This window comes from Acomys minous, assembly GCF_964271855.1.
Source record: "Acomys minous genome assembly, chromosome: 13".
Lineage (NCBI taxonomy): Eukaryota > Metazoa > Chordata > Mammalia > Rodentia > Muridae > Acomys > Acomys minous.
The window spans coordinates 109571212-109594308 of NC_140495.1; the positions used below are offsets into that span (position 1 = coordinate 109571212).

Below are 23097 nucleotides of genomic sequence, written 5' to 3' on the forward strand. Positions count from 1 at the left end.
GCACGCTGTCTGCCCACAGCTCTCCCTGGGCATGCGGTGGCAGCTGCACTGCTCTTTCTCAGCCTGCCCACTCTGATTTCACTTGGCATCATGTTCTCATGGGGCGGGGGAGGGGGCTAGTGAATTGAATCTGCTGGGTGACCCAGTTAGCTTGTGGCCACAGCCACCAGTCTCTAGTCTCCTCACCTGAGTCTCCACCCCAGAGTAAGGTGATGAAGGCGCAGAGACCCAGCTGTGTGTAAGCCCACAGCTTCCCGTTTCTGCCTTTTCTTTCTTTTCTTTTTCTTTTCTTTTTTCCTTTTTTTTTTTAAGATTTATTTATTTATTATACAGTATTCTGCCCAAATGTGTGCCTGCACACCAGAAAAGGGAACCAGATTTCATTATAGATGGTTGTGAGCCACCATGTGGTTGCTGGGAATTGAACTCAGGACCTTTGGAAGAACAGCCAAGTGCTCTTAACCTCTGAGCCATCTCTCCAGCCCCCATTTCTACTTTTTTTTTTTTTAAAAGACAAGGTCTCTCTGTGTAGCCTTGGCTGTCCTGGACTCACTTTGTAGACCAAGCTGGCCCCGAACTCAGCGATCTGCCTGCTTCTGCCTCTGGAGTGCTGGGATTAAAGGTGTGCACTACCATGCCTGGCCAAAGTCACTTTCTAAGGGCCTGGGATGTGGCTCAGTTGATAGAGTGGTCACTAAGTGTGCATGAAACCTTAGCTCAGTTTTCTGTACCAAAAAACCCAGGTGTGGTGGTGCAGGACTGTAATCCCAACACTCAAAAAAAAAAAAAAAAAAATCCAAGGGTCAGAAATTTCAAGCTCATTCTGGCTGTAAGCCTGCAGATACATAAATTAGAAACCACCCAAATTATGCCTCAGTGCTTAGACCCTTAAAAAAGAGCCATTTTTTATGACAAGATAAAAATGTGTTTAGTTTTAAAAGTTAATTTCTATGGACTGAGACCTCCCCAGGTGGAGGGGACGCCATAGCCTGTGGCACTTGAGCCCCTGGTGTCTGGCGTTGGTGTGTGATGTCTGAATGTCTCTTGGGGTCCCTGCCCCCTGACATACAACAGAGCTTTAGGAGGTCCAGTGGGCGAGAGAGCAGTCCTACATCAAGGCTGGTCTCAGGCCCCGCTGGGAGGAAGAAGGGCTCTTTAAGGGAGGGAGAGGGTTGAGACCAGGGCAAAGCCAGAGAATGTTGTCCTTGGTACTACTGAAAGGAGCCTGTGCTGGGAGGCAGCCTCAGCGTGGGGCGGGGCCTCAGCGTGGGGCGGGGCCTCTGGCTGCTTAGAGCCTCTCTCCTGCCTGTGTTGGTGGGAGTCAGGCATGTGTCTGGGCAGACGGTGTGGGTGCCTTGATATTTTAATTGAAGCCTGGAGACACAGTTGCTCTCTCTACTGTGCTAACAATGTATGGAATAAATAATTCAACCGTGGCTGTGTTGTGCCTGCTGTCCTCGCCCATGGGGGTGGCCACACAAGAGCGTGTGTTCACACACACACACACACACACACACACACACACACACACACACACACACACAGAGCCAGGAGCTGCTGTTAAGGGTCAGTGGCTGGGCTGGAGGCCACTGGCCTCTTTTCAACTTTAGAGCAGTGGTTTTTAGCAGCCCAGCTCTTCCTGTGTGCTGCAGCTAAATGGCACCTAGGGGCCCAATGTGTCCTCAGACCAACCTGAGACGCCAGTGACCAGGAGACAGGGGCCTCTTAGTGGCCATGCTCTCTGGCCCTGTTTCTGACCTGGCCCCCTCGGAGTTACTAAATCTCCTGGAGCTCCAAGTTGGTGGGAGGTGGCCGGAGGGAATGGCTCTGGTCTTCCTGGAACGAGGGAGTGTGACATGCTCTTGGTCAGTCACTGTGACAGGTAGGGTGTGGGTGGCTTTGGTGGAAGGTACAAGCGAGGGTCTGGCACGCAGCGGCAGAGAGAGCGCAGAGGTGGCTTCCTTGAGAAGGGGCCACCGTTTGTAGACTACGATAAGGCCGTCAGGGCACAAGCGAGGATGGCATGCGTGGGTGTCTGCTGGGGATAAAACAGGGCTGTCAGGGAAATCTCCAGGAAGGGACATTCAAACACAGCCTGGGGTGAGCCCATGAATGAGGGGAGAATGTAGCATTTTGCCCTGGTCAGCTGCCCCTGCATGACCGGATACCACTTTGTCTTCAGGTGACAATGGGGACTTTGGAAGGTTCAAGCAGAACATGATCAGATTTTTGTGCTTTGTGCCTGTCTTTATTTTTTGTTCTTCTCCTGAGTTGTGTGTGGTGTACCTGCATGTGTGTGTGTGTCTGCTTGCATGGGTGTGCTTACCCCTGCTTGTGTGTGCCTAAGAGCTCGTGTGGAGGCCTGGGCTGGGTATGGGAAGTCTTCCTCCATTGCGGTTCCGTCTTATTCTTTGAGATAGCGCCTCTCAGTGAATCCCAGAGCTCATGGAAGAGGTTAGTGTTGCTGCCTAGCTCTGGGCGAGCCCGGCCACCGCTACGGCAGGCCATGCCTGCAGGATTCTGGGGATCCCATGCCAAGTTGCTTTTCCAGTATGTACTTTAACCGCTGGGTCATCTTGCTAGCCCATGCTGTTGTTATTTTCTGAGATAGTCTTACACTGTAGCCCAGGCTAGCCCAGAACTCACTTTGTAGCCCAGACACTCCCCCTACCCCAGTGTCTGATATTATGGGCAGGAGCTCACATGCCTACTTCAGGTTTATACTTTTAAATTTTTATTTATTTATTTATTTATTTACTTATTTATTTATTTATTTATTATGTGCAGTGTTCTGCCTGCATGTACACCTGCAGGCCAGAAGAGGGCACCAGATCTCATTACAGATGGTTGTGAGCCACCATGTGGTTGCTGGGAATTGAACTCAGGATCTTTGAAAAGAACAGCCAGTGCTCTTAAACTCTGAGCCATCTCTCCAGGCCTAAGTTTATACTTTCATTTGGTTGCTTTTTTGTTTTTTTGTTTTTTTGAGACTGACCTGTTATGTAGCCCAGACTGGCCTTGAACCCCTCTGCACAGAGAGGAGGTTTGAGAGGTCAAAGGTCAGCCGGAGGAGATGGGGGCGGGGTGTGTGTGTGCCTGAGGCCTACAGGGTGACACTCTGGGGGACTGGGTACTCTGGGGAGGGGGGACAAGGCAGGGGGTGGATTCTGGTTTGCATGGGCGTCTCCCTCAGCTGTGCCCCAGCAGCTTCCCACCGTGAGGCTGGGGCCCAAGGTGTGATTCGGGCATACCTTCCTCACTGGGACCCCGCCGAGCCCCAGGCTCCATCTAATATCTTTTTATTTTTATTTTTGGCTAAGCTGTAGAGATGGACACGGGGCTATGTGCGTTAGAGGTCGTCCTCTGCCTGCTGTCACCATCCACCGGAGCTGCCAGCCTGCACATTATAGAGCTGTAGAAGGGGCCACTGCCTCCCTGGGGCGGGGACAGGAGGGGACAGGAGGGAACGGAGAGCCTGTTTAATTTAATTCCCTGTTTTATTGCTCGTTGGATAAATAACCTTCATTAAGACGGAAAGCGCAGGGCAGGGGACAGGGACAGGGAGAAGTTTGATTAATTTTGAGCTGGTTCCTCATTTGTTAATTTTCTTCCAGTTCAGCAGCATTATTTAAACAAATTACAGGCATTGCTGTCCTTTCTTCCCCTGCAGTGTCGTGGCCTTCAAGGGAGGGGGTGTCCTGGCTCCCTCGTCTCCCAGGGTTCTTGGGGCTCCCCCATCTTATTGGTTGGTGAGGGTCCCCTAGTCTCCGTGGAGTGTTTGGGCTGGGATGTAGATGAGGCTGGTGAGGCAGGGCACGGGCACACAGTAGGGGCTGCCCAGGGCCCACACTTCCTTCTCTTTCAACCCGCTGCCTCCCTGAGACGGGGAAATTGGGAGATCTCCCTCTCTCTCTCTCTCTCTCTCTCTCTCTCTCTCTCTCTCTCTCTCCTCTCTCTCTCTCTCCTCTCTCTCTCTCTCTCCTCTCTCTCTCTCCTCTCTCTCTTTCTCTCTCTCCTCTCTCTCTTTCTCTCTCTCCTCTCTCTCTTTCTCTCTCTCCTCTCTCTCTTTCTCTCTCTCTCTCTCTCCTCCCCACCCCAGGAATTGAACCCAGGGCCTTGCTCACGCTAGACGAGTGCTCTTCCACTGAGCTACATCCCCAGTCCCCTTTCTTCCCTGTCTTGAGACAAGCTCTCACTGATTTGCACAGACTGGCCTTACATCGCACTTGATCTTGCAGTCCTTCTGCCTCAGCCTCCTGGGCACTTGGGATGACAGGGCCTGTGGCACCTCAGATGGATTGCCCATCTGCCTTGTTGCCCTGTTGGTGTGTGCATGGTATGTGTGCAGCACATATTCGGAGCAGAGGCCTGAGTATGTGTGCAGATTGTGTTGGCACGACACATGTGCACCTCTGCACAAGCCCCATGCACCGTGACGAGGTAGCATGTGTGGGACTAAGTGCTGTGTGTGTGCACGACTGTATTCTTGCATGTATGGGGGCGGTGTCTTGGGTGCCACTGTGCCCCCAGCATGCCCTTGTGTCACACACACAGGCCTGGTTCACAGGGCAGTAGACAGGCAGGTACTTGGCCAGACTGGAGGCCGAGAGGAACGTGAGGCACAGCCGGGAGGACATGCCTGTCAGTGCCAGGCACAGCAATGCCAACGTCAGACGTAAGGTGATTCAGCTCTGAGAGGCTGGGTCTGCAGTGGGCTGTCATGATGCAAGCCACCTGCTCGGAAAAATCCTTGTCAGAGACACAGCTGTGAGGAGGAAGTCCATGGCCAAGGGTCTGTCTGGGGTGAGACGGCCTTTTGAGGACACGGATGCGTCTAACACCAGGATAGGAACTTCAGCAGGTGCTGGGAAGAGCAGAGGGGCCAGGTAGGGCTGTGGGCACTGCTGGTTTTGCTGTGTTGAGGATGAACACAGGGCCCTGCGCATGCATAGCAGGCACTTACCACTGAGCTACAGGGCTCTTGTGTTTTTGAGGAGCTGGCTTTGTAGCTCAGGCTGGCCTCAAACATACGATGCCCCTACCTCAGCCTGAGTGCTGGCATTCCAGTCCCTGCACTCAGGTCTTGGCCCCCTGTGATGACTCTCTGAAGGTGTCCGCTGCCTGCTGTTCACTGGGAGGCCGTGCCCTGCCTGCCGTGGGTGCATGTGGAGCCTGTGGGCACCTCTTGCCCACTCCCACATGGTTTGGACAAGAGTCAGATGTGCTGGGTGGCCTCACAGACATGGAGGGAGGCCAGAAGGCAGGGACTGTGCATCTGCATTGGTGCCTGTGGGTCTGGATCTCAGCAGCAACAGCAGCAGCAGCAGCAGTAGCAGTCTTGGAGTCTGAGTCCTGCCTTGAGATTATCAAGTTAAGGAGGGGAGGTAAGAGAGGTAAGAGCAGGGCGGGCCTCTGGGCAGGCCTGGGATGGAGCTGTGCTGCTGTATGTGGGCAGTGGCCTCTGCATCCTGGTGGAGAAGAACAGTGTCACAGAAAAGGCTGCCAGGGGCTCAGTGAGTTAAGTTCCTTTGTGGGTAGTGTGTCCAAGTCGCTAGGGCATGGTGGGCACATGGAATGTGGTGGCAGAATTTAGTGGCACCTGTGGAGGTTTCTACAGCAAGGGGCTGGGGCTGCCCACTCTCTATGGCACCTGCTGTCCAGAAGTAGAAGAGGCCTCCCTGGCATTTCTGGGCCAGGGACCTTTGGAGGCTGCCTCTCTCCAGGTCCCGGGGGTTCAGAGCTGACAGAGATTCAAGCTTGTTCCCTGTGGAGGTGGCAGATTTTGCTGGCACGTCGAGTAGAAGTGCAGTTGGCTCAGCCAGTCACCACCTGGGTGACATTAAACATGATCCTGTACCCTAGAGGGAGGAGCACCTGTCCCCATGGAGGATTGGGGAGCACCTGTCTCCATGGAGAGTTGGGGAGCACCTGTCCCCCGAGGGTTGGGGAGCATCTTTCCCCTTGAGGGTTGGGGAACACCTGTCCTCCTGAGGGTTGGGGAGCATCTTTCCCCCTGAGGGTTGGGGAGCACCTGTCCTCCTGAGGGTTGGGGAGCACCTGTCCCCCTGAGGGTTGGCAGCAGTAAGATTTGGTTATTAACGGAACATGGACAAGGAAGGCTAAAGGCATGGATGCCCTGAGGCACATGATGAGTAAAGGATTCCAGTTCTTTGGAGAGTGGAGGTTGGAATAACACCCAAGGGTATGGGTTTCACTCTCCACTGTGTGGGTCTCAGGGATCAACCTCAGGCTGGCAGCCTTCGCAGCAGGCGCCTTTACCCACCAAACCATCTGTGGCCCCTGCATGAACTCTCCTCTCACAGAGTCTTGAGGGGACCTGCCTAGCAGAGTGAGTAGCAGTGGACTACTGTTCAGTAGCCACAGTCTTGGTCTGCATCCTGGGGCTATGGGAGGCAGGGAGCGAGGCAGACAAAATGCTTCTCCTCGGGGCGTGGTGTTCCAGGCCGAGGCACCAGTTCACAGACCTGTGGGAAGTGCATGATGAGACACAAGTGAAGTCAAGGAAGGGAACCCTAGCTAGAAGGAGTCCCTGGGGTGTTGGAAGGTGCAGCCCTGAGCTTGGAGCATGGTAGAAGGACAGGTCAGGCCTCCGTGGGTCCTGCAGGTCCTCGTGGGCTCCGAAGAGGGAGAGGCTGAGATAACTTAGGTTTTTTTTTCTCCCTGAGACAGGGTTTCTCTGTGTAGCCTTGGCTGTCCTGCACTCACTTTGTAGACCAGGCTGGCCTCGAACTCACAGCAGTTACCTGCCTCTGCCTCCCGAGTGCTGGGATTAAAGGCGTGCGCCACCACTGCCCAGCTGCAATTTAGGGTTTTGTTATGTCCTTTCAGCGCACGTGTGTGTGTGTGTGTGTGTGTGTGTGTGTGTGTGTATGTGTGAGATTGTAGGGGAGTTGAGTGTGGGGTGAGTGTAGGGTTCATGAGGAGACAGGGATCCATTTATTAGAGGCATAGGAGCTGGGGTGGTAGCAGCTACATGACAGAGTTGGTGGATGGCGAGTGTTCTGGATGTTTCCAGAAAAAAGGCAGCAGCACCGATGATAAGTCAATTTGGGCATGAGGAAGACTCAGGTCTTGAAGATGCTTTGGCCTGAGCAGCAGGATGGACATAGCGGCTGTTCTGAGGTGGCTCCTGCTCTGGACCTGCGGAGTCTGACGCATCCACTCATTGGGGTCCCCAGGGGTGGTCAGCTGGGTGGGATCCTGGCCTTCAAGGTTCATCACAGGGTGAGAGTAGAGGTAGGCAGCTTCGGGGCGGGATGCTCTGGGCCTTGGGGGTGCATGGCTGAGGCAGGAGAAAGAGGCTGATGAGGACTCTTGGGCGCAGGGACCCAGAAGGAGACCACACACCAGATGCCGTGGGAGGGACAAGCACCACAAAGGATGCCAGTTTGGGGAAGGCTGCTGCCCCTGGGGCTCCCGCTGGGGCTGCCATGGCCTGGGAACGCCCTGGCTGTGCCTGCTGTGCTTGTCCCTGGTTCTGAGGCCCCCCTGCCCCCCTCCCCCCCCCCCCCCCGCCCACCTCACTCCCCACAGCTCCTTCTCTAGACAAACCCCTAGTGGAGCTTCCTCCTGGCTGCCTGGCCCGTCGGACTCTGGCCTGGCGGGGGATATAAATCACAGGGAGTGCTTGCGGTATGACTTTTATCGTCTCGTGTGTTCAATGATGTTAATACACCCCATTATATCATATATTAATATGGCGCAGTCCATCACACACACACACAGCGCACGGGCCTGATGGAAGAGGGGTGGGAGGACAGAGGCGCATTGCCTTGAAGGCCAGCCACGCCCCATCACTTGCATCCTGCAGCTACGTGGACCTCAGGGCACCAGCGAAATGGCAACCCCTCTGGGCATTGAGGCAAGAGGCCCGGCTGGCCCTGCCCCCACTCCCGTAGCCCAGGGACGGTCCCCAGGTTCGGGAAGGTTTTTGTGAGTCCCTGCATACTGTAGAGGTCCCTCCCTCCGTTCTGGTTGAGAGCAGGGCACATCATTAAATTCTCACTAAACAGGGCAGGTGCAACGGCGTGGAGCGGACTGCTCAGAGGCACAGGGGAAGCAGCAGGAGCAACTGGCACCCTTACCCCAGCTGCCTCCCAGGCCTGGAGACAGTGTGCATGAGGTGTTAGAGGCTGTGAACAAATAGTGCCTCAGACTGTGGGCTGAGGACGCTCAGGTGAAGCCAGCCGACTTGAGTTCAAATCCTGCCTTACAGTTTGCTGTTTGAACTCCGGACATATTTTTCTCATCCCAAAAATGAAGGAACAGTGGTCCTATTGTGTGAGGAAGAAACGAGACAGTCCGTGTGTGTGTGTGTGTGTGTGTGTGTGTGTGTGTGTGTGTGCGCGCGCGCACACACTCTTAGTGCATCACAAACTCTCCGACCTGAGTCAACACATTCTCCAGTGCTCACCTGTTGACAGGGCTGCCGGCCAGGTGTAGCCAACACCATCCTGTTGTCTCTTCCTCCTGCTCTTTCCACTCAGCCTCCCTCCCAGCTGAGCCCTGGAGTCCTTAGGCCACCTGGGCTGGTCTGGTAAAGCCTGCTGACCCAAGTGAGGCCTTCCATGTCTCCAATCTGGGCAAACCATCTTTCCTCAGTCTGGGAGGATTAGAGCAGGAGAGCAGAGGGGCCCTGCGTTCTGTCATGCACACCCGGACAGGATACTGGCTTCCGACATCTAGGGCCCCTTGCTCTCCCCAGCTTCCTTCCTGTCCACCCTCTTATATGCCCCTCACTGTGACCTCCACAAAGACCTGCTTCTCGTCATGATGCCCACGTCTCAGACAAGGAGACTGAGGCTCCGTTACCTAGCAACCTGCATCTCACCTCTGGGAGCACAGAGCACAGGAGCTGTGGTCCTTGGGGAGCTGAGCTTGGCTCCGGCCCTCCCCACCCAGACCTTAGCTGCCACCCACCTCCCCCAAGATTGACACTGACGAGGCGGCACAGTCAGCAAGCAAACCTGCTACTGTGAGGGTAATTTATTGATCTACATTTTGCTTATGAAGTAGGACAAGTGCTGATTTGAGGATCTTGTTTGCTCTCGGCCCAGGGCCCAGCTCCCTGCCTGAACACTCTTATCTGTCTCCAGGCCCAGCCTCCAACGCACCAGTGCGGCTCCTTTGTCAGCCGATGCCAGGAGAGCCGGGCGCCCCCCTCCCGCCACACCCCATTCTTCTCCAGCTCCCAGCCTCACGGTGGGGGTGTGTGCCGGGCTCCTGTGAAAACATGTACTGCTTAAAAGGGCAGGCAGGCAGGCACTGAGCACGGCCTTCCAGGGACGTGTCTATCCAGGGCCGGTTGCCTGTGCTGCCTGCTTCCCTCCAGGAAAACAATCCATTGCAGGAAATTAATACAAGTGCCGGTTTCCTGTCCTGGTGGGATGCCAGCTGGTTAGAGTGGAGGCAGGGGTGTCGGGCAGGGGTGTTGGGCAGGGTGTAGGGCAGGGTGTTGGGCAGGGTGTTGGGTAGGGGTGTCGGCCAGGGTGTTGGGCAGGGTGTAGGGCAGGGGTGTCGGGCAGGGTGTCGGCCAGGGTGTTGGGCAGGGTGTCGGCCAGGGTGTTGGGCAGGGTGTAGGGCAGGGGTGTCGGGCAGGGTGTCGGCCAGGGTGTTGGGCAGGGTGTAGGGCAGGGGTGTCGGGCAGGGGTGTCGGCCAGGGTGTTGGGCAGGGTGTTGGGTAGGGGTGTCGGGTAGGGGTGTCGGGCAGGGTGTTGGGCAGGGGTGTCGGGCAGGGGTGTCGGGCAGGGGTGTCGGGCAGGATGTTGGGCAGGGGTGTCGGGCAGGGGTGTCGGGCAGGGTGTCGGGCAGGGGTGTCACGGTGGAATCAGAGGAACAAAGTCTAGCAGGGCCTGGAGACTAGAGACAGCCTGGGAGGAGGGGGAGTCGGCGTTGCCCTTGTGTGGGTGCTGCGACAGGCAGCCCACTTACCGCCGACATGTTGGCTGGCCCTGGCTGGGCATCAGGCAGTGTGAGGCCTCTCTTGCAGACTGGCTGTGCCATAACTGAGGATGCACAAGGCAGGTCACATGCCCTGCTCTGGGATGGGTACCCTGCAACGGCGATGACCAGTGCAAAGGCCCTGGGGCATAGTCTACCTGCAGGGCTCAAGGTGTAGTGGGAGGCTGACATGGCAGGAGCTGATGGGAGGCCAAGTCATTGTGAGAAGAGATGGGGTCAGAGGTCATGCATGTGAAAATACTCCAAATTAGTTATTCTGATAGACTGCCTTGCACTGAGCTGGGAGGGCACTTCAGGGGCACCTGGCATGGCTAACATACCAAGGTCAGGGGCATTCGTTGGAATATGGGGCTTGAGGCCCCTGGGTCAAATTTTATTTTCCTGACACAGGGTGTCTCTGTGTAGCCATGGCTGTCTTGGAATTCACTATGTAGACCAGGCTGGCCTCACAGAAATCCATCTGTCTCTGCCTCTCAAGTGCTAGGATCAAAGGTGTGCCAATGGTGTCAACGCCTGCCCAGCCGTTTCCTCAGCACGTGCTGTGCTGGTTTGCGTGGGAGTGGTTCCCATAGGCTCATCTATTTGAAGACTTGGCGAAATTGTTTGAGAAGGATTAGAAGGTGTGGCCAAACTGTAAACCAGGCGTGGTGGCACACGCCTTTAATCCCAGCACTTAGGAGGCAGAGACAGGTGGATCTCTCTGAGTTCAAGGCCAGCCTGGTCTACAAAGTGTGTCCAGGACAGCCAAGGCTACACAGAGAGACCCTGTATGGGAGTTTTGGTTTCTTTGTAAACTCGGTTATGTTATATAAATATGTTTTTGTTTTAATCCCAAGTGTGGGATTTTAGATTGGGCTTTTGTTTGTCCACAGCTGATAACTGTGCGGGGCGTGGACTTTGCCAGCCGGTAACAGCCTGCCTTGTGCAGCACGGAGAGGGGCGTGGTCTAGGGCTCTGAGGAAGATAAATGGGAGAGCGTGGAGAGAAAAGGCGTAGCACGCAGGGGCGTGTAGCAGTTTGGAGAGACCAGAGACAGACAGTGTGGAGGCTGGAGAGAAACATTTCAACACAGCAGCCCGGAGGAGACTGCTGCTGCATTTGCTGCTGATGGAGACTGGTAGCCGGGAGACAGAACGGGGTCTGTGCCCCCTCTCCCCGCTAACGCTCTTTCTCATACCCAGGGTTAAGGGGTTGGTGGGCGGGAGGTAGAGACAGTAAATACCCCAAATAAAATAGAGTTAAAAAAAAAAGAGCATCAACAAAACCCTGTCTTAAGAAGCCTAAAGACCCCAAGGCATTCCCAGTTAGCTCTCTCTGCCTCATGGTTGCAGATGAAGATGTGAGCTCTCGGCAGCTGCTCCGGCGTCCTGCCTGCCCCCCTGCTGCCTGCCTGTGCTTCTGGAACTCTAAGCCCCCAGCAAACTCTTCTATAAGTTACTTTGGCTGTGGCGTCTCATCACAGCAAAAGAGAAGTCACTAAGACAGTTGCTGAGAGAAGAGAAAGACCCCACCCATGGCTTGTGCTGTGCTGTGAGGGCCGGAAAGGGTCCTGGTGACAGGTGCTGTCCTGGCCTGTGGGACACCAGCAGCTGCAGAGGGACCCACACACGGCAGCCAGGCCTGTGTCCCCTCTGGCAGCCTGGGGGTGGGCGCTGCTGTGATCCTAATTAAAAGCTCCGATCCAAATGGCTTGATGATAGAATTTCTAATTAAATCAATTTCATCTCGTCTGGGAAGCAGAGGTTTTGCATACGATAAGCATGAAATTAATAATTACGTTTAGAAATTAGCTGTTGCTCAAAGCAGGCCATTTGCACAGCCCTCTGGGGCCCAGGGCCAGCCTTGCCCTGTCCTTCGTGTTAGAGACAGATGGGCCACTTCAGCCCACAGAAGGATGTGCAGGAGAGGCGGGACTGAGCACGAGAGACGCAGCTTCTCCCTGCTGTCGTCCACTCTCTGTGCCTTGGGAGACTCAGACGGCCACTTGTCACCAGAGGTGATGGGCATCACCCTCAATTTCTGTTTAGTCTTATCAATTTTTATTTTTATTTTTATTTTTGGTTTTTCAAGACAGGGCTTCTCTGTGTATCCTTGGCTGTCCTGGACTCATTCTGTAGACCAGGCTGGCCTCGAACTCAGAGTGATCCACCTGCCTCTGCCTCCCAAGTGCTGGGATTAAAGGCGTGCACTGCCACGCCCAGCCCATTTTTTACTTTTTATTATCGGTTATTGAGGCAAAGTGTCACCAGCTCTGTGGACCAGGCTGCCCTTAAACTCACAGAGACCATCTGCTTCTGTCTCTGAAGAGCTAAGACTTAAAGGCGTGTGCCACCAAGCTCAGAACTATTTTATTTACTTACTTTTCATTTATGTGTATGAGCGTGTTTGCCTGCATGTGTGTCTGTGTGCCACATGTGCACAGTGCCATGCAGCAGAAGAGAGTGTCTGATCCTCTGGAACTGGAGTTAACAGATGGCTGTGAGCTGCCACGTGGGTGCTGGGAACTGAGTCTGGGTCCTCTCGAAGGGCAGCCAGTGCTCTTGACTGCTGAGCCATCTCTCCAGCCCCAGCCTCAGATTTTACATGTGTGTGCATGCTCTGTGTACGGGGATGTGTGTGTGTGTGTGTGTGTGTGTGTGTGTGTGTGTGTTTAGGCACACTGTGTACAGAGGCGACTGAGAATTCACATAGCAATTACTAGTATGGGTTCTAGAGCAAGCTTCCTTCGGTTCAAATCCTGTCTCAGCCAGTCAAGAGCTGTGTGACCTTGGATAAGTAACTTAACCTTTCTGTATTAGTTTTAGACAGATGAAGATTAACCAGGTCCTCTTGTACGATTGAAGGTGTTAAGCGTACAAACCCGTTGAGGGCAGTGAGGCACGTAGGTGGCATCTAATCAGTGTCGGCTCTGACAGTGCTCATGGGCTGTGTGTACCTGAAGAATCTAGTTCAATCCAGTTCGTCCCCCGCTAGCCTGAGAAGTGTGGCAGGAGTGAACCTGACACATCCAGGTTCTGAGTGGAGGTAAATGAGAGCCATTATCAGTGTCTGCGCTGCAGAGGCAGCACAAGCGAGGCGGTGCTCCAGTACGTGGTGGCGCACGCCTTTAATCCCAGCACTCCGGAGGCAGAGGCGGGTGGATCACTGTGAGTTCGAGGCCAGCCTGGTCTACAAAGTGAGTCCAGGACAGCCAAGACTAACACAGAGAGACCCTGTCTCGAAAAACCAAAAAAAAAACAAAAACAAAAACAAAACAAAAACAAAAACAAAAACAAACAAAAAAAAACCCAACCAGCTACCCGTTTCAGTCAGTTTAAGTGAGGTGATGTTATAGTTAAAAAAACAAAACAAAACAGGGCTCTGCCCTGTCATCTATGTCAGTCAGCACAAGTGAGGTGAAGCCGTAGTCACAACCGGTCTGCAAACCTCTGGCTCAGTCATTGCTAGGCCACACATGTCCTGTCTCAGGAACTCACATCACGCTGGGGCCTTGCTGGTGACAAGTAGCAGGGGTTGCACACACCGTGTGGTGTCTCCCAGCTGCAGTGACATGCTCTAGCCCAGAGGCAGCATGCATCCCCTGCACCTGATGCCTTGAGCAGGGCATGTCACGTGACCTGGCCAAGCACAGGCTCTGGAGTTGTGAAGGTGGCGTGTGCCACACCCGGTGAGTGGCTTGTGAACAGCGCCTGGCAGCAGGTACCCCAGCGTTCATGGCTGAAGTGACCGTCCCTGTCTCCTGTGCTGGCATCAGCTTCACTGAGGTCTGTGTGTCTCCATGAACCCTTGGGAGGTAAAGCACGCTGCAGGGGCCCGCGAAGCCGTTACTGACCGAGCGAGCTAATGAAGAGGCCGCCAGGGTGTGCGAGAGGGTGGAAGACAGTGCAGAGCGCGGGAGCTGGTGGCCGTGGCAGCCACAGAGGCAAAGGAGCCTTGTGGACAAAATTTACTTTCTGTGGCACTGTAGCAGTTTGAAAGTTCTCATGTGAGCTCCTAGTCATAGTGGGGATACTCTGTGGGCCCCAGGAGAGGGGTGCCTGTGTGGTACAGACTCTGGTTTCAGGGGCGGAGGAGGGCCAGGATACTGTGGAGTTTGCTAAGAGCTGAGCAGGGAGTGGGGAGGGGTATTGGAGGGTGGGGAGCTGGGGGGGGGGGGCAGCACTGCACGCTGGGCCTGACGCCTAGAGCTCCTTGGCTAGAGGCCACAAAGAGCAGCCTGCCAGACTCAGGCAAGGCCAGGCAGGGTGTGTAACCAGGCCCAGAGTGGCCAGATGCTGGGCCTGGCCTTTGTCTGTGGAGGCTCAAAACAAACAAACAAAACAAAACAAAACAAAACAAAAACAACTCCCCATGGCCTGCTTAGTCAGAGCCAAGTGACCAGCCAGGCAAGACCCTCATCACAGGCCCTTCAAGGGCCACCCAGCAGGAATGGTGGTTTTCTGTCCCTGTTCTCCAGGCCCTCTGTTTGCTCTTGCACACAAGTCAGTCCCCTGTGGCCCTGGGTGAAGATTTCACCCCAACTGCTCTGAAGGGTCCCAGAGCTGATGGGGACTTAGCTGGGCTCTGAGGAGGCAGATCCTGACTCGGTGGCCCTCTGGACACTGAAGGTCGCTTCCCTGGGCCTCAGATTCTGACCTTTAGAGCCTTTTTCTTGGGCCTGAACTGTGGTGTGCTGAGCCCTGCTGTGTGCTTGTCAGGGTTGGCTTGCGTGGACTGTTGGGCTGAGAGTCTGATGGCATCGTGCTGTAGGCCTAGGGACACACAAGCACCCCAGTGCAGGAGCGTGTGGTGTGCACATGCGCCGTCTTAGGTCCTGCTAGGCAGGCCACCCTCCCTCAAGAGGGTGCTTAGATGCTGCCTCCTCACACTGTTTTCTCTTCTCCCTTTTGCCTGACTTTCTTTCTTTCTTTTTCTGAGACAGGGTTTCTGTGTGTAGCCCTGGCTGTCCTGTACTCACTTTGTAGACCAGGCTGGCCTCGAACTCACAGAGATCCACCTGCCTCTGCCTCCCAAGTGCTGGGATTAAAGGTGTGTGCCACCATGCTGGGCTTCTTTCTTTCTTTCTCTTTCTTTTTTCTTTTCTTTTCTTTCTTACTTGGAAGAGTCTCACTAGGTAACCCTGACTAGCCTGGATCTCATAGCAATCCTCCTGCCTCTGCCTCCCAAGTGCTGGGATTTCAGGATTTCCTCCCCACCCGGCTCCTTGAGCTCTAAGATGTCTGTCATTCCCCAGGCCACGCAGGAGACCCGGGCCGGGTGCCCACTGACCTAGCAGCACTCTGCGGTGGCTGCAGGGGAAGGTGTGAAGGAGTGTGAAGGACTGTGTCATTCCCATGTGCTCAGGTGACTCAGCACGTGCTCTGGAACACACTTGCACCCACAAATGCACTGGGATTCCTGCTTGATGGTGGCTGAAGCCCAGAGCAGCTTTTAGTCTTGTGGGAAGGACCTGCTAGTCATCCCAAGAGTGCAGGGGGGCCGAGGGGAGAGTGTTCACACTTCCTTCTCAGGCCTCTGAATACGGGGCAGAGGGAGAGTGTTCACACTTCCTTCTCAGGCCTCTGAATACGGGGCAGAGGGAGAGTGTTCACACTTCCTTCTCAGGCCTCTGAATATGGAGCAGAGGGAGAGTGTTCACACTTCCTTCTCAGGCTTCTGAATATGGCAGCGCTCTCCTGGGGCCAGAGGCAGACACGCTGTGTAGCACTCTTTTTTGTTTTTGTTTTTGTTTTTTTTTAAAAACTCTACTTTATTTGGGGTGTTTAGGCCTCAACCTCCCCTCCCACCTCCCAACCCTATGTAGGAGAGAGAAGGTTAGTGGGGAGAGGGGGCCCCTTTACTGGCTGTTTAGGGCCAGTTGGGTTCTTTGGGGCTATACACGTCTCCGTCAACAGCAGACGCAGCCAGCGGTCTCCTCCAAGCCGCTCTGCCCTGAAGTGTTTCTCTCCATCTGTCTGCTCCAAAACCACGACACTGTCCTGGTCTCTTCAAACTGCTGCAAGCCACAGGCCAACACCGCGTGGCTCCCACCCCCACCCCACTGGCTCTGTGCCCTTATTTATATCCTCAGAGGCCTAGACTTACGACCTGACCCTAACCCTGAGGGAGGCCTTTACCAGCGAACACAAGCCACGCCCCTCACGAGACAGTGAACAGGTGTGCGGAAGCTAAAACTCAAACTACAACCTCACACTTGGGATTAGAACAAACACACACTCACCTAACACAACTGAGTTTACAAAGAACCCAAAACTTCCATTACACACTATGTCTCTCTCTAGCGTCAATCCTTTCAAGGCCCAGCTACATAAGCAGCACGTGGCCATGAGCCCTTCTGCCTTCTCTCCTGTCTCCCAGGGAGCCGGGGTGCCCACCAGTGCTCAGGGCTGGGTGGCCATCCATCCATCTTTTCCTCTTCCTGGTGGTACTGCACAACAGGTGACCCAAACAGGGGACACTCGGTGCTGTGGAAGGCTGAGGGGAGCCTGCAGGAGCCAGGAGGGCTGACTGGAAGAGGTGAAGTCAGACTGTGGGGCAGTGATGGAGAGGGAAGGCTTGGGCGCGCGAGGCAGCCCATGGGCCACAGTGTCTGTCAGAGCCATGCGTGTTGGGCCTGGTGGCTGTGGTGCTTGTTCCCACCCCAGAGTCTGGCATGAGCAGTGTCCCTTGCACCCAGACCAAGGCAAGGCTCACATTCAGTGGGTGCTCTGTGTGAGACCAGGCCAGGGGGAGGCTGTGGGAAGTGGATGTGAGAAGTCTCTGAGGAGAATGCTAAATGGGTGTCCTCTCCCTCTCCAGCTGAGACAGAGTGAGCTAGGGATGAGGTCACGCAGCCCCATGAATCAGTGTGTCTGTCCAGATCACCTAAGACAGGACCCTTGGCCCTGCAGTGCCCTCGCCCCTCCCCCACAGCAGGCTGGAGCCCTGGGAGGGAGGAGGCAGGCAGCCTCAGACAGGGTAAGCTCTCAAGATGTCTGCCTGACAGTGGTGGGGCAGTGGAGGGAGGGGGCTGAGGTGAGTACAGGCAAGAGGGCAGCTCTGGGAGGTTAAAGGAAGGCAGAGGGAACTGGGGGTGCAGGGCAGGGAGGGGTCACACTGCAGAGAGCCATAGGCCTGCCTTCAGGGGTCTCAGGGATTCCCCATAATACCAGCAGCTTTAAAAAAAAAAAAGATTTATTTATTATGTATATACAGTATTCTGCCTGCATGTACACCTGCAGGCCAGAAGAGGGCATCAGATCACATTATAGATGGTAGTAGCCACTATGTGGTGCTGGGAATGAACTCAGGACCTTTGGAAGAGCAGGCAGCGCTCTTAACCACTGAGCCGTCTCTCTAGCCCCTGCCAGCAGCTCTTAATTGTCCATCTGTGAGAGACTGAGGCCTGGGGCAGCAAAGGAACTGCGCTCACCTCTATGAGCTAGAGTGCAACAGGGCTGGATTTGAACCCCAGACCACAGCCTGAAACCGTTCTTAGTGGGAACTTCAGAACCTATGAGTGGTCTGTTGTCCCGTATGCTGGCCTGGTCACAGGTTGGTGTCTGTCCCAGGGGTACGGAGACTGTTGGGACAGTACAGTGCCTGGCTTTCCTACTGTACACCATGCAGGCGCCCCATGAAGATCCCCCACCTTTGTGGGAATGGGGTGCATGCAGGTGGTACAGGCCACATGCCTGGACCAATGCTGTGAAGCTGCTGTATACTGGGGGCCTTACTGTGTGTGTGGGGGGGGGAGGGGGAGCGCTCCCAGCCTGACAGCAGGAACTTGGAGGTCTGTCACTCGTGACCTGTCACTTGTGACCTGTCTCTCATGATCTGTCACTCGTGGCCTGTCGCTCATGACCTGTCACTTGTCATCTGTCACTCATGGCCTGTCACTCGTGACCTGTCTCTCATGACCTGTCACTCGTGGCCTGTCACTCATGGCCTGTCACTCGTGGCCTGTCTCTCATGACCTGTCAGTCATGGCCTGTCATCTGTGATCTGTCACTTGTCATCTGTCACTCATGGCCTGTCACTCGTGACCTGTCACTCGTGGCCTGTCTCTCATGACCTGTCACTCATGGCCTGTCACCTGTGATCTGTCACTTGTCATCTGTCACTCATGGCCTGTGTCACTCATGGTTGGTCATTCGTGGCCTGGGAGGGAGGGAACAGTAGGGATGCAGGAGCTACAGCTTAGCTGGGGCAGGCATGAGGAGAGAGTGGGGACCCAGCCTTTGGTGCTCACCTGGAGGAAGCATGGATGGATGGGTCCCATCCCAGCTGTCTGCACCCTGCTCTAGCCCTAGATTCATGGTGTTTCGTTGGATTGGTGATGAGTGGCAGGGGTTTGGTTTTATTCTGTATAGCAATCTTTTTAGGAAAATGGATGCTTTAGACATGTAAAAGCCAAGAGAGTAGGGAATCAAGGCCCCACATACCTGTCGCTGCCTTTCCGTGAGAGATTGTTAGCTCTCTCTGATGACTTTATTTTTCTTCCTGTTCCTTAAGGTTCCTGTGAGGCAGGCCCTAGATGTTACCTCGTCATCTCCTCTCTAGCACCCCCCCAAGACAGGGTTCTCTTTGTAGCCCTGGCTCGCCTTGAACTCTCTGCCTCCTAAGTGCTAAGATCAAAGGTGTGCGCCACTACACCTGCTTCCTCTCTGTCATCTCAACACAAATCTCTAAACATTGGTTCTCAGCTGGTCACTTCCCTGGGACCTGTGATCATGTCTGGAGATATACCACTGGTCACCATGGATGAGGGTGAGAAAAAGAACCCACAAAGTAGGAAAGACCAGCTACGAAGGGCCTCTCGCAGGAAGTTGCTCTGGCCACCGGTGGGGATGGGGAAGCATCTGGGGTCGGGTTCTGGGCTGTGCCCTTCAGTTGATCAGGAGAAAGGAGACGGAGGCCATTGGCACCGTAGAGACTAAGCCTTCTGGGTGGTGACCAGAGGGACTTGGGAACTGGGATTCCAGGTGTGCTTCTCCGGCCCTGTCATGTGTGTGGACATTCAAATGTGCATTTTGCGTCTGGGAATCGTCAGAGACCTTTAGTCACAGACCCCATGAAGCCAACTGGGAGTCCTCCTGGGGTCACAGGCAAGCTGTGTCCATCTTGCTGGCCAGGCCTTGGCTCTACCAGGGAGACAGAGCTGGAGGTAGGGGTGGCACCATCAGACCTGCCTCTCAGTGTCTGGGACCCGTCCTGCCATTTCTCAGGGTCTTCCCTGGGTGAGGGGAGGCAGTGTCCATGGGATGGATGGCTCAGGGTTTCGGGGTCCCAAAGTCATGAGTGGGGAACAGCTGCCCCATTTGCGCATCTGTCCCCTCTTATCTCTAGATCCCCCAGATCAGCTACGCGTCCACAGCTCCTGACTTGAGCGACAACAGCCGCTACGACTTCTTCTCCCGTGTGGTACCCTCCGACACATACCAGGCCCAGGCCATGGTGGATATCGTCCGGGCCCTCAGATGGAACTATGTGTCCACACTGGCCTCAGAGGGCAGCTACGGTGAAAGCGGCGTGGAGGCCTTTATCCAGAAGTCACGAGAGAGCGGTGAGTAGCAGGTGGGCACAGGCGGCTGTTTCTGGGGGCTGAGCTCTTCCCTGAGCTGTGTTTGCCTCAACCCCAAGATGCCGTGTGCTCCTGTCACAGGTGAAGGCCACGAGGGACATCTGTGGACAGCTCTGTTCTCTCACGGGCAGGGGGAGGGAGAAAGATAGAGGCTTTATTGAGGTGTGTGGGGGTGTCGGGGACCCTGTTGCATGGGTGACCAGCAGGAGGCTCTTGAAGCAGGGAGTCTTCAGGGCTGGGACACCCTTCGTGGTGGGTGGGCTGTGTGCCCATGCTGCCTTACCCACTGGGCAGATATGGCTGTTCTCACTTGTCCTGGTGACAGGTGCACAGGAGGCTCCAGTGGTAGGCTGCTGGCACAACAAGGGTTAACATCTGCCTGGGGACTGCAGCAGTCAGTGGGGTCCTGAAGGGATGGTAGTGATGTAAGCAGGGTTGGGGGGGGGGCAGGTAGTCCCCTGGGATGTGGTTTCCTAGGGTCCCTCTGAACATGGGCGTGGGCATGCAGGGGAGGCCCTGGTGCCCTGCAGCCTCATCCTGTGGGCCCTAAGTAGCTCACCGCTGTTCTCGACCTTGGCCAGTATATATTTATACCCGCAGGGCCCAGACCTCTAATTGCTTTTCCTAAAACTGGAGAGCGGCTGGAGGTTGGTGGTGGCCATGCCCTGCAGGCATAATCCTGCTACAATTCTCTGATAAGCTCTTTAATTGTACTGGGAAAACTGCCTGGGTGCTACAGTCCAGCGCAGGGGTGGCCGGAAGTGGAGTCTCCAACTTTGTATCAAATAAAAGAGGTGGAGGGGGGCACCCACTGTCCTCCACGGACCTCAAGGGAGGTGCTGCTCAGGGAAGATGGGTCTTAGAGGCATGGTGTTTACTCCCCTGCTGTGGGGGGGCCTGGAGGGGCCAGGTGTGTGCTGCACCTGCTGTCTAGGTGGGCCTTGCTTTACACAGAGAGTATCACCATTCATGTGAGGGGACAGAGCCTCAGGGTCCCCTGGGAGCTCATACCCTGTCACACAGTGCAGAAAGGCAGGTATGGGGTCTGACCCCAAGGTCCAGGGCAAACAGCTTCAGCGAGCGTCCTGTCCTCACCTAACTTTGTTTTCTGCCCACTGTGGCCCCTCGCTGGGGTCCATGGCCAGCCAGGGTGTGACAGGGACACCCGTAAGAATGCGTGCATGGCCTGCAGGGACAGAGAAGCTGGTGTGTGGCGTTCTCAGCTGAAGGCAGGCCTGGCAGTTGTTTGCGGAAGCTCCTAATTAGGTGTAGGAAATCGGGAAGAAGAGTCAACAAGAAATGCTTAGAAAGGACCCCAAAGTCTAGGAAAGCAAGAAAACCAGTTCCTTGCTGGAGGCCCTGGCTCCTCCGCCCTCCTGTCTGGCAGGGAGCCCCAACATGGCCACCTCTCCATACTGTCCTGTGCCTCTGAGGTCCAGCTGTCCACACAGCCTTCAAGTCTCCTAGTTACCTGAGACCACCTCGGCCCTGGGCCCCTCACCCAGCCCTGTTGCTAAATGGGACTTGATTTGGAAGGCGTCCCTTGGTGGGTGAAGAGAGAGAAAGATGCTGTGGAGGAAGGAGAGGGAGGAAGGAGAGGGAGGGAGGGAGGGAGGGAGGGAGGGGGGGGAGGGGGGGAGGGAGAACTGCTCCAGCAGGCCAAATTGAAATCAGAATTGAACATTGGGAGAAAGAGGCCACAGCACCTTATAGCCTAATCCTCAAGAAAGATTAAAGATGTTTTTGGCCGTATATTGTATTGATTTGTCCTCTGAAGTAGAAGCCACGGGTGGGGCGTGTGGCTCTGTGGGGAGGGTGATGGAGACAGGAGGGAAGGTGCTGCTTTTGGTCAGCCGCTGGGAAGTGTCACCATGGTGGTGAGTGTGTCAGGCCTCTACCCTGGACACAGCTCTGGGTCCTTCAGAGAGAGAGGGGGGGGGAGGGGAGAGAGAGAGAGAGAGAGAGAGAGAGAGAGAGAGAGAGAGAGAGAGAGAGAGAGAGAGAGAGAGACAGAGAGAGAGAGAGAGAGAGAGAGACAGACAGACAGAGACAGAGACAGAGACAGACAGAGACAGAGACAGAGACAGAGAGACAGAGAGAGAGACCAGGGAGGGCAGGTGGCCTTCCCTAGGCCACACAGGCAGACTGGAGGACCTGCGACAGGAGCTGTGTCCTGTAGTGGAGTGCTGCCCTGTCAGCCTATGACACCCTCAGAGCCATGAGCTCATGCTGAGTGAGTCCATGGTTGACGGATCCCAGGCTGTGCCAGTCACCCCCACCCCCATGGGCACGCCAACCATTACACATTGTTTAAGTGTACATGGACACTGGCTGAAGAGCACTTAGGCCCATCCCCCTCAAAGGAGGACTGGGAAGGACAGAAGGCTGCAGGGCCAGGCACCCGGATGAGGACCAGGAGCAGGCTCCCAGAGGTGCACAGGAGTGGGCTCCCAGAGGAACAAGGGCACAGGCACCCAGAGGGACGTGGGAGCAGGCACCCGGAGGGACGTGGGAGTGGGCACCCAGAGGGGCACTGTAGGGCTTCATCTTTGGGTTTAGGAAGGCTATGCCAGGTTCTAGGGAACAATCCCTGGCTGCCATGTTGAGAAGGTCAGTCACGGGTAGGGGGAGACCAGAGGGAGTACTGTGGTCTCAACTTGGGGTGCCTGCCTACTCGAGGCTTCAGCAGCATTTCGACCCCCACCTCCACCCCCACTGACTGCCTATTCTTTGGGGGGGGTATCCTGAGGCCTAGCCTGCTATGCCCTTCTTGGAGAATTCAGGAGGAGAGGGGACCCTACCACATGGCCTGTCCCCCACAAACCCATGGCCTGTCCCCTGCAAACCCATGGGCTGCCCTGAGCCTCAGACCCAGCATGTCTTCCATTCTGTCTGGGGCCTGACACTGCCAGGGGACCACAACGAGTGTCCCTGCTGAGCGGCGAGGCCCAGCTGGTGTCTTCGCCAGGCTGGGGATTGGCAAGGTGTTGGCATTAATGTGATTGCTAGTGATGGCCAGGTCAATCCTGCGTGACGGAGATGAACCCCCATGCTTGCATGGCCCGCCTCGGGGACTTTGCCTGTCTGCTCTGATTTCTCCGATGCTCTGGCCTGTGGCAGGGTGTTGACACCTCTCAGGTTAGTGAGTTCCTGGGGCTAGAAGTTGTCAGGCCCTGGTGCGTGCGTGCGTGTATGTGTCTGTGTGTGTGAGTGTGTGTGTGCTGCCACTTTCCCTGTTTCTCTGTGCTGGCCTCTGATGAGTGTACCTTGACAGCAAGCAAGAGGAAGCTGTCATTTGTTGGGCTGTCCTGTTCTGACTTGCTGGCTGTGCCCTTCACAGGAAGCCAAGCACACATCCCGAGGGACATACCTGAAGATGTCTTGGGGGTGTAAAGAATCCCACTACAGCCCCCTTAGGGCTTTGGCCTTTGAAATCCAGAGCCCACGTGCTACGGCAGGAGGCTGGGCACAAATCATGGGTATGCTACCTTGAACTTGAGGCCTCAGCTCCCTCTTAGTCTTACTAGGAACGTGAATAGAGAAGGCATGCCCCG

General features: G+C 55.3%; 1 protein-coding gene across 1 annotated transcript in view; it reads left to right on the top strand.

The window, feature by feature from the left end:
- The window catches only part of GRM4 (glutamate metabotropic receptor 4), a 92596-nt gene that overhangs the window by 26020 nt on the left and 43479 nt on the right, over nt 1-23097 (top strand). The window contains exon 3 of the mRNA XM_084754179.1: nt 19309-19525. Coding sequence (XP_084610305.1) covers nt 19309-19525 — 217 coding nt within the window. The remainder of the gene's footprint in view (nt 1-19308; nt 19526-23097) is intronic.